Genomic DNA, 12,425 nt, shown 5'->3' with positions numbered 1-12,425 from the left:
AACTGTAAACCTTTAAAGTGCTTGTCATGATGCAAGTCATGCTACCGATAGAGGTATCACAGTGTTTTTTTGTGATATCTGTCACTTTTCCAGATAGGCAAATGTTCATACACCTGCATTCTTGAACTTGACAAAGATTAAGCTCAGAAACAATCAGCAGGTTAATGCTTAAACAACCAGAGGCAACATCTTTAAAAGATTTTGTTTTCAATAGACCTCAAACAGGGTTAGGGAGGAGAGAAAGAGAGATGGATATTGAAGTGTTAGGTAAATATTGCACAATGTCTCTTTCCTTATCCCCTTCCTTAAGCATGTCATTATGGAACTAAAAATTATTTCCTATTATATGATGCAGTTGTGGTTGGCACTAGTTGCTAAATTTAGTTTTGCAGTCAGTCATTCTGGCACCAGCAAATATTACTGTTGCCCAAAGATGTGGTCAGTACAAGTATCAAGAATATAGTTTTGCAGGACTTGAGCAGAATTACAAGACAGCATGTTGAACTTTATGTAATGTTATCGTCAAAGTTATTAATTATTCACACACTTGTTCCTCTCAAGGAAATAATTTATTATCATTAGACTATTATCATTAGACTAGCGGGAACCTAATAAAATGTTGCTTTAAACAACATGGCACAAGTTGCCTCCATTGACTGGTCTATATTATAAGAGGATATCATAGGGTCATATCCTGACTGAGGGTCAATTATTTCCCTTACCAGGCTACCACTAGTTTACATCCTAGTATTGATTGGTGCCCATTCACATCATGGTCCCCATTCCTAGTATTGATTAGTGCCAAATTCACAGCAGGGTCCCCACTCCTAGTATTGATTGGTGTCCATTCACTGCAGGGTTCCACTCCTAGTACTGAGTAGTGCCCATTCACAGCAGGGTCCTCACTGCTAGTATTGATTAGTGCCAAAGTCACAGCAGGGTCCCCACTCCTAGTATTGATTGGTGTCCGTTCACAGCAGGGTTCCACTTCTAGTATTGAGTAGTGCCCATTCACAACAGGGTCCTCACTCCTAATATTGATTAGTGCCCATTCACAGCAGGGTCCTCATTCATAGTATTGATTAGTGCCAATTCACAGCAGGGTTCCACTCCTAGTATTGATTAGTGCCCATTTGCAGCAGGGTTCCCACTCCTAGTATTGATTAGTGCCCATTCACAGCAGGGTTCCCACTTCTAGTATTGATTAGTGCCCATTCACAACAGGGTTCCCACTCCTAGTATTGATTAGTGCCCATTCACAGCAGGGTTCCCACTTCTAGTATTGATTAGTGCCAATTCACAGCAGGGTCCTCACTCCTAGTATTGATTAGTGCCAATTCACAGCAGGGTTCCCACTTCTAGTATTGATTAGTGCCAATTCACAGCAGGGTTCCCACTTCTAGTACTGATTAGTGCCCATTCACAACAGGGTTCCCATTTCTAGTATTGATTAGTGCCCATTCACAGCATGGTCCACATGAGAAGTTGGGCAGCTTAATTAAGATCAAGATCTGGTTCTAAGAAGTGAATTAATAGGCACAGATACAAGATTGTGGACATTTTGATTCACCAATCAGATTACAGATTTCATATGTAAGAAACTGAGAAATATTCAAAGCATATCATTACTGACAATAACTCTAACACGTAATGCAGTGAATTATCTGGTTGAGTTGTAAAAGTAAGCAGAGAGGGAATTCTGAAATCACCAGAACATGAACTTATAGTGGCATGTCAGATCACGCCTGTGTTCGAGATATCAGTTTTAATCAGATTGACAAGTTTGGTTAAGTGCTATACTTGATGGTAAATGAGGATAAATACCAGGGTCAAGGGTTGAGGTTAAGTGTCTTGGTCAGGGGTTGAGGTTAATTATTTTGGTCAAGGATTGAGCTTAACTCTCTTGGTCAAGGTTGAGGTTAAGTACCTGGGTCAAAGGTTGGGGTTAAGATTCTTGGTCAAGGGTTGAGGTTAAATACATTGGTAAAAGGTTGAGGTTAAGATTTTTGCTCAAGGGTTGATGTTAAGTGTCTTGGTCATGGACACAACAATTATGACATGGCCTTATTTAAATCCACAATCTCCCGTGTTTTCATTGAGTTGAATAAGATTCAAGTTTTTTAATGAAACACTTTAATCTCCATGCTTTAGTAAACCAAATTAATAAATTGATGATAGACTTTTAAAACCAAGTTGACATGCAGTAAAACCTGTCTTGAGAGACCACTGCTATGAGAGACCACCTGTCTTGAGAGACCAGGTTCTCCATGTTAGCATGTATAGATTTATGGATTATATAGTGTTATGACCTGTTATGAGAGACCACTTGTCATGAGAGACCACTATGATTTGGCAAAAGGGGTGGTCTTTCAAGACAGGTTCCACTCATAAATTTGCACATCAGTAAGCATAAGCAAATATAAATCAACTAATGCTTCATCGTAAGAATTACACATATAAACCACCAAACTATTACTAACATTTTCATTGATAGATATACTGTATTATTTATCAAGAATATATTTGTTGAAGAAAATCTTCCACCAGATTTTAATAAGAAATGTCTTTTGATCATAGCAATTCCAAATTTACTAACCATTGTTGTCATATTGAGCCATATATTGAGTTGTTCTCATTTACAGATTTAAGCATTAGGATTTTAGTTTTAGCCTTTTCTGTATAAGAACTTTTTTTTTTGATCAATGCAGGCCACTACGTTAGAGGCGAGTTTGTGTGTTACCCAGGTGTGCTGTAATGGGAGGAGTGTAATACTGTAGCATCATTTATTTCCATCAACCTCATTCTTCTTGATTTTGTTTTTAAAAAAGTTATTTTTGGGAGTACTTAAATTCATGGTTTTGCTTGACAAAGTTTGCATATCTGAAGGGATTTAATATTGTTATTTAACCTCCCCAATATGCCCAATAACAAATAATAAAGAAAGAATTGCCAACAATAAGTATTAGTCACTGCAGTGGTTAAAATAATATTAATAATGAGCACAATTAAGCACTTGTCAGGATAAATAACTTACACTCAAGATCAAACAGCCAACTCAGCTAACAACACTAAGCTAATAGGCTATTAAAGTAAAGTTTATCATCTCTTCCTTAAAACACTCTCCATAAGAGTGCACCATCAGCTTCTTTCTGAATGGACATGGTGGCTTAAAAAATGGTAAAATTTTAGATCCTTGTTGGTTTAGATAATGTTATTGTTCCAAATGTGAACCTAATACATGACCAACTGCCCCTTGTTCAATGCAGATAGCAAAACGCATCAGCATTGTATGTGTTTTGAGTCCATCAAAGTATGAAGATGCTAACTAAATTGAAAAGCAATGGAATCACTTCTCTGTTGGAGCTTGCATCATGTACAAACCGACTTCAGCCGCTAGATTTAATGAAAACTTCATCAATCAAGCCTAATTTTAATTCTAATGAAAATGTGTCAGAGATTGAACCTGATTATGAGTGGCTGTGAGAATACTGGACTGATTTAATTCAACAATTTCAGGATTCTTTACCAGATAAATATTTTGTTAGTAATATCAGACTTGATGGACACGATGATTCAGTAGTTTTGTCAAAGTTTGAGCATTTGAACCCTGCTACTTTGCTTTAAATACTATATATATATGCTAGTGTTTCACAGGTACTGTACTTCAAGGAATAGTTCTGGTATTTTACAATCATATTTTTATTGGGATTATCCATGCATAGATAAAGTGAGAAATGCCTTCATTAGGATTTAAATTTTTTAACAACAGTATTAAACCTTATTTTCATCCTACTACATAATGTTTTATACTTTCTTTAATTTTTAGTAATGCTAGTGTCTGAAGAACTTGTGATTTTTCTCATATCTCTCAGTCATTGCTTATTTCACTTCATATATTTTGAGCAACTAAAAATTACAGGATGCCATATAGATAGATGTTCCTTGAAACAATATAAAATGCATAATAACTATTTTTAAGGGTTAAAATAAAATGAACACATATAAAAGCTGATATTTTATTACTAGATTCCAGAAGTGACATTGACTTATTAAATAGACTTGTTGATCTCTAGGAATGAAACACAGTAAGAAAATGGAGTGGGGCTTCTGTATCATTTTGTGGTTCAGTTTTCATTGTGTCTTTAGAATTGTGGTTTCGGATAACAATGAAATCCATGAAAATTGGTACCCGACAAAAATTAATGATACTACAGGAAAACTAAATGTAATCAGTCTTGGGTTAAAACCCCTAGATCACTGTCAGGATGGGGTCAGGTTGGGGCGAGCAATATGTAATAGAATTTTTTTGGGAATTTGATAATAGCAATCAATCATTATTTCTTTAGTTTATCAATTCCTATGTTGGAATATCCACTAAGCATTGTACACACATGGTATTGACTGCCTTATGAACTTTGTTTTATTAATGCTTCACAGAACAGCCTTCTTCGTGCTGGGACTGTTAGCCAGTACACGGGAGGGTGCTGAGGCATTGACACGATATGGCTGGGAGTCTTGCTGGAAATCACGGACAGATCCATGGCCAGTAGTTGAGGATAAAACAGTGCTTCTCGAGGCTGCAGAGACAACACCTGTGAGTGAAACCTCGTTCAGTATGATCTATAGTAATAGTAGGTTTGAGAGCCCACTCAACATTGGTGACACAAAATTAACATTTCCAAATCATCCAAATGGGGGGAATATCAGTCTAGATTCAAATTCAAACATTTACCAAAGTGGTTGTGAAAAGAAGGAGCAATTCTGTGATACATCACCTACCAAATTCCATTCATTAAATCCAGATTCAAGACATTTGGGAAGTGTAGGAAAAAGTAGGACGTTACCATTAGAAAGTCATAGCTACAAGCGATATCAGACTTTGCCATCTCGATCTCAATCCTTACATACAGTTTTGTTGATGAGTCCTAGTCGAGAAAGAGCACTTAGTGATGACCTTGTGATAATGGAGGAGAGACACATATCTGGACTTGTTGGTCATGAATCAGAAGAGGAAGATGTTGAAGAAGAAGAACAAACAATCATACAGGAAGGATTAGTTCTTGAAATTCCTGTACATTCAACAAATAAATTGAATAAAAGCCAGAGAGATAGGGCAAGTAGTGATAGTGCAATTCAGTCAGTTAATTTTGATAAAGGGGTTTCAAAATCAGAGGAATCCTTGCCAAAGGAAATTATTGAAAGACAGAATCAAGAATCCAAAAGATTGGAAGAGCAGGATCAATGTGAGGAATCTGATCAAAGTCATTTAGCAGAGTTTAGTAGTAAAATAAAGACTATGGCTGATTCTTCAAAGAAGCCTATCAGCTTGCGTGATGAGAAAAGCAGTGGCAGTGAGAGCTCAAGAACTAGTAAAAGCCGAGCTGATAGCTTCAACACAGATTCTACAACTAGTGGTATTAGTTCTTATGATTCAGGACATCATGGTGTTTCAGAATTTAGGTCTTTGAGTCCAATAGCAAGTTCCACATCACTGGAACACATTGAACCTGCAATTACAGATTCCTTGGTAAAAATAGATGATAAAGAGTTAGTGCATCCTTCCAGTACTCAAAGAAAACTTGCAAATTTGAACAGAGTTCCAAGTTTGCGACGACAGTCAAGTCCAGGTTATGGAATACTTCCATCGTCAAGATTCTTTGACTTTTCTGAAAATGCTATCATGTACACAACATCGAGAGATGCCGTTGGATATGCAACTCTTCGTTCCTTGATGAAACAAAGACAGAATAGTTCAGAATTTGAATCAGACTATGGACTGAGCAAACTTTATGAGGGAAATACTTCAACATCTGTGAGCAGACGACCAAGTATTGATTCTAGAACAAGCCTGGAAAGCTTTAGTTTGCGGCTTGGGTAAGTTGCTTAGTTAACTATCTCACATGTGTTAGTAGATACACATTGGTAACCTACATTTGATCTCCAGAGTTACATGCTTTGTGAGACTTCCTCCCCAAAAAATATTTTTTGTTTGACATAATAAATCATTTTGCTGCATCACTAATCATTTTAATTATCAAATAGATTTAATGTGAATTCAGAGTGAGCATAGCAATGGCTGCTTTTGTCAAAAATGAAATTTGGAACTCCAGGTAACACAATTGTGTTGAGTATATAGTTGAATTTTCAAAGCCCACAGCTGATTAGAAGTGAGATTTGACTATTGCACAATAGAAATGCCACTCCTTTCATAGTAGGTGATGACTATCAGTGTACTTTATTTACTGTGGCTAATTTGAGAAATGGATGATAATGAAAGAATATGTATGTATAGGGTAAATGGCACATGACACATTCCTGGCTGTGTAGGGTTTCATGGCACATCACACAGTCCTGACTGTATAGCATGTCATGGCACATCACACAGTCCTGGCTGTATAGGGTTGAATGGCACATGACACTGTCCTGGCTGAATAGGGTTTTATGGCACATCACACAGTCCTGGCTGTATAGCATTTCAGATAAGAAATCTGTCATTGTACTCAGCAAAGCATTGATTCAAGAAAACAAAACTTTTCACAGAGTTCATTTTAGTAAAATATGTTATTTTGAAGAACAGGTATCCAATAGACAGTACCTGTGAGCTGCTGAAAATTGTACATAACAACCATAAAGAACAGTTGCCCAAGTTGTTCAAGCCTGTTATGCATAGATTGCTTAAGACAGCAGATGGTGAAAAGGGTGTTCTCAGCTCAGAACCATGTTCATACACAGATAAGGAGCAGATTAAGCTTTGACAAAAACAATCAACAGATTAATATTTATACAACTAGACTAGAGCTCAGAGTGGAGCTGGAAGAAAAAGAGACAGATGTTTAAGTGTTAGATAAATATTGAACTATGGCTGTTTCCAGTTCCCCTCCTTATTTTACTTCCCCATTATTTTTATGACCAATGTGGAGATCCTTCCTTTCGATAAAATCCTGGCAGCATCTTTGTTGCTACAGTAAGTTTATACACCCTAAAAAGGGATACAAAATAAAGACAAAGGTGAATTTTTTAAATACGGAGTGAGATTTAATTAACATGAACCTCACTTTGAAAATGTCCAAAGGCCTTATCAGCATGAACATCGTCATGCAATGCATTCTAGGTAAAAAGGTTGCCTCCAATGTTCACTTCATACATTATGTAACATGCAGGAAGGCATCCACTTTCCCATTAAAGCCCCAATGCTGCCATTTATCCTATATATTTCATAATTCTTCCAATCTGTCCAAAGTTTGGAAGGAAGGAAATGATTTCTTAAACAAAAGCTATCTGACATAAACCATTCTTTAAATAATGTACACGATACAGGGGTTGTTTCAAAACAGTTTAGAAATCCTTTTGACTGCTATTTTATAGTAAACTTTCAGAAAGTAAAAACAAAAATTAAAGTGATAGATGATTAAGCAGTTCTACCAACTTGCAATTAAACGACTTTAATCTCATTACTTCTATCAGATAAAATTAATTGCAATGTATAGTTTCAGCTGTGGTCTTTTAAAGTCACATAGCCAAAATACACTGGATATATCTCTAAATCAAATATACACACTTTCAAGTATGACTACGATGGATATGAGTATAATAATTGTTATGCCTGTACTAATTGTATTAATAATAAAACATTGAACATAGATTTTTTTTACTTGAAAATTAGTATTGCTTAAAACCAGTGTTAAATGCATACTAACAAGTAGAGGACATCATTTAAAAAGCAAATCAAAACACAGAGGTGTGTGTGTATGTGTTTCATGCTTTTTTCCACTTTTCCCATTTCAGTTCTCACTTCATCCTACTCTGTCCAAAAGAAGTCACTTCTTCCGTAAATTCAAGTCTAGCTTGACACACACACACACACACACACATCCTTAAAAAAAATCTTTAATTGCATTGAATATAACTTTCACTTTAATCAACAAACTGCATTTCTGACTTAGTGAAGCTTGATATAGTGGTCACTTTGACCTTGATGTGCTTGTCAGTTTATCAGTACTTCTGTCCATACCCTACAGTAAGCTCAGTGTTCAAGTTTTTTTTCTTTCAATTTATTTATATATCTTTATATCCCACCCTGTTGAAATGTGGCTTATAGCTCAGGGGAATGGCAAGCTTTCTGTTAGTCATAAATGTTACAGGAATAAAAGAAGTGGGTTTTTCTTCTATTAAGGTTATTAAAAAAACTATACAGAAATAATTTTATACCACATCACTAGCTGCTACTGCTGTTCTGAACACATCAGTTTTGATGCACTAGCACACTTTTTTTTACCATTTAAAAAATATACTCTATTTATAGTGATAACTCATGTTTCATTTGAAACATTACTTATTTTAATAATGCATGTGTATCAGATGTCAGTTATGTATTCTTTCATATTCTTCTTAGCATGCCTACAACCAGACAACCCCTTGTTGATAGTCAATGATATATTCCTTCATACTCTTCTTGGCATGCCTACAACCAGACTTGCCCTTGTCAATTGTCATTGATATATTCCTTCATACTCTTCTTGGCATGCCTACAACCAGACAACCCCTTGTCGATAGTCAATGGTATATTCCTTCATACTCTTCTTGGCATGCCTACAACCAGACAACCCCTTGTCAGTAGTCAATGATATATTCCTTCATACTCTTCTTGGCATGCCTACAACCAGACAAGCCCTTGTCGATGGTCAGTGATATATTCCTTCATACTCTTCTCGGCATGCCTACAACCAGACAACCCCTTGTCGATAGTCAATGATATATTCCTTCATACTCTTCTTGGCATGCCTACAACCAGACAACCCCTTGTCAATAGCCAGTGATATATTCCTTCATACTCTTCTTGGCATGCCTACAACCAGACAACCCCTTGTCGATAGTCAGTGATATATTCATTCATACTGTTCTTGGCATACCTACAACCCGACATCCCCTTGTCAATAACTTTATACATCACCTTTTTTTATGTGCTTCAAATGGACCTACTTCTGCCTGTTACACAATTATACTGTACATGATCTGCAAAAAAACGTATCACAGAGTAATATCAACAGCATAAAGAAAATGAAAGTTTGTGCCAATGATCACAAAAAGAAATGTAATTTAGAATTCCCTGCAATTTTGATAACAATTTTGGTTTTGGTTTTGAAGAAATTTCTTCCCAAGAGCTAAAAAAAGTAGAATTGGGAAAAATCATGATGCTTTATAACAAACTTGTTTAAATGTATGCAGAAGATATTAGATTTAGCTTATGAACTATTGTTTAAAAGTTAATTGACAATGTAGGTATGCAGAACTTCTCTTGAATGTACTGTTTTGGGTCTTGCATTCTGCACAACTCATTTATCTAAGTAGTATGAAAGTGTTCATTTCACTGTTTTTGTTCCCATTGTGGCCCTGCCTCTACCCCTATGACACACTTAGCCCATAAGTGACTGTTAATCACTTTTAATTTTGTCTACACACATGAGCCAGTCTTGAGGGGTAGAGTCTCAAATGGATGTCAGTGCCTCAAAGGGTTTCCAAAAAAAGGCAAAAGCCCAGCCTTTGATACTGCTTATGGATTTGGTACTGATCAGTACTGCCCAGGCAGCTCACAGTGGCAGCTGTTGTTTCGATTGATAAACCAGTTCTCTGCATGAAGATTGTGTCTGTGATTTTACATTTCCACCAGCACAATCTCAAACTCAGCTGCATTGATAATTTTATACTTGATTGCTACTGAGTACAATTTACTGATGGTATTGAGACTGCTCTGTGCAGCTGCTAACAATTCAGAATAGATGCATAGTCATGAATGCAGTCACATCAAAATTAATTTGCTAGCACCACAAGAGATACCAGTTACTATCAAAATAGCTCTGACAATAATTCTCAATGCTGAACCTATGATCGTTGATGTTGTCAAGACCACAAATAGCATCTACGACCAAACATGCATGTTTGTATTTTACTAGAGCACATTTTTTGCTGATATTGCCATGACTTGGGCTACTTTTTTTTAAAACCGACTTAGCAGCATATTATTGACAAATTAGTACCTCAACATCAAATACGCAGACAAAAAAACTTAACACAAACACCAAATTTAAAAATCAAACACAGATACTGAAACCATGACACAAACATCAAAAACAAAAACCAAACACAAACACAAACATCAAAACCAAAAATCAAACATAAACACCAGATCCAAAAACCACGCACAAACTCCAAATCCAAAACAGAAAACCCCTAAACAATACACAAACACCAAATCAAAAACCAAACACAACCCAAAGCCAAAAAACCAAACACAACCTAAAGCCAAAGAAGGAAACAAAAAAAATCCATACTTGCCATACTATACATCCAGTAAACAGTTGGAGAAAAACTGTAGCCTGTATATAGAGAATGGTAAACAATGTGGCTCCAAAATGTGAGGCAACCATACAAACCACAAATGTAATACAAAATACTAAGGCAACCATACAAACCACAAATGTAATACAAAATACTAAGGCAACCATACAAACCACAAATGTACTACAGAATACTAAGGCAACTATACAAACCACAAATGTACTACAAAATACTAAGGCAACCATACAAACCACAAATGTACTACAGAATACTAAGGCAACTATACAAACCACAAATGTACTACAAAATACTAAGGCAACCATATAAACCACAAATGTACTACAAAATACTAAGGCAACCATACAAACCACAAATGTACTACAGAATACTAAGGCAACTATACAAACTACAAATGTACTACAAAATACTAAGACAACCATACAAACCACAAATGTACTACAAAATACTAAGGCAACCATACAAACCACAAATGTACTACAGAATACTAAGGCAACTATACAAACCACAAATGTACTACAAAATACTAAGGCAACCATATAAACCACAAATGTACTACAAAATACTAAGGCAACTATACAAATCACAAATGTACTACAAAATACTAAGGCAACCATATAAACCACAAATGTACTACAAAATACTAAGGCAACCATACAAACGACAAATGTACTACAAAATACTAAGGCAACCATACAAACCACAAATGTACTACAAAATACTAAGGCAACCATATAAACCACAAATGTACTACAAAATACTAAGGCAACCATACAAACTACAAATGTACTACAAAATACAAAGGCAACCATACAAACCACAAATGTACTACAAAATACTAAGGCAACCATATAAACCACAAATGTACTACAAAATACTAAGGCAACCATACAAACCACAAATGTACTACAAAATACTAAGGCAACTATATAAACCACAAATGTACTACAAAATACTAAGGCAACCATACAAACTACAAATGTACTACAAAATACTAAGGCAACCATACAAACCACAAATGTACTACAAAATACTAAGGCAACCATATAAACCACAAATGTACTACAAAATACTAAGGCAACCATACAAACTACAAATGTACTACAAAATACTAAGGCAACCATACAAACTACAAATGTACTACAAAATACTAAGGTAACCATACAAACCACAAATGTACTACAAAATACTAAGGCAACCATGCAAACCACAAATGTACTACAAAATACTAAGGCAACCATACAAACCACAAATGTACTACAAAATACTAAGGCAGCCATACAAACTACAAATGTACTACAAAATACAAAGGCAACCATACAAGCCACAAATGTACTACAAAATACTAAGGCAACCATACAAACCACAAATGTACTGCAAAATACTAAGGCAACCATACAAACCACAAATGTACTACAGAATACTAAGGCAAAACCATAAAAACCACAAATGTACTACAGAATACTAAGGTAACTATACAAACCACAAATGTACTACAGAATACTAAGGCAACCATATAAACCACAAATGTACTACAAAATACTAAGGCAACCATATAAACCACAAATGTACTACAAAATACTAAGGCAACCATACAAACTACAAATGTACTACAAAATACAAAGGCAACCATACAAACCACAAATGTACTACAAAATACTAAGGCAACCATATAAACCACAAATGTACTACAAAATACTAAGGTAACCATGCAAACCACAAATGTACTACAGAATACTAAGGCAAAACCATAAAAACCACAAATGTACTACAGAATACTAAGGCAAAACCATAAAAACCACAAATGTACTACAGAATACTAAGGCAACCATATAAACCACAAATGTAATACAAAATACTAAGGCAACCATATAAACCACAAATGTACTACAAAATACTAAGGCAACCATACAAACTACAAATGTACTACAAAATACAAAGGCAACCATACAAACCACAAATGTACTACAAAATACTAAGGCAACCATACAAACCACAAATGTACTACAAAATACTAAGGTAACCATGCAAACCACAAATGTACTACAAAATACTAAGGCAACCATACAAAC

The 12,425-nt window shown here is 35.5% G+C and overlaps 1 protein-coding gene across 1 annotated transcript in view; it reads left to right on the top strand.

Moving 5' to 3' along the window:
* Positions 1–12,425, top strand: part of LOC149806858 (rapamycin-insensitive companion of mTOR-like) — a 154,298-nt gene that overhangs the window by 108,715 nt on the left and 33,158 nt on the right. The window contains exon 28 of the mRNA XM_089958719.1: positions 4,438–5,874. Coding sequence (XP_089814845.1) covers positions 4,438–5,874 — 1,437 coding nt within the window. The remainder of the gene's footprint in view (positions 1–4,437; positions 5,875–12,425) is intronic.

Source organism: Sinohyriopsis cumingii, chromosome 1 (assembly GCF_028554795.1).
Source record: "Sinohyriopsis cumingii isolate HCF-2022 chromosome 1, ASM2855479v2, whole genome shotgun sequence".
Taxonomy (NCBI): Eukaryota; Metazoa; Mollusca; class Bivalvia; order Unionida; family Unionidae; genus Sinohyriopsis; species Sinohyriopsis cumingii.
The sequence above is the reverse complement of the archived record's forward strand: the minus strand, read 5'-3'. Positions and strand labels throughout refer to the sequence as shown.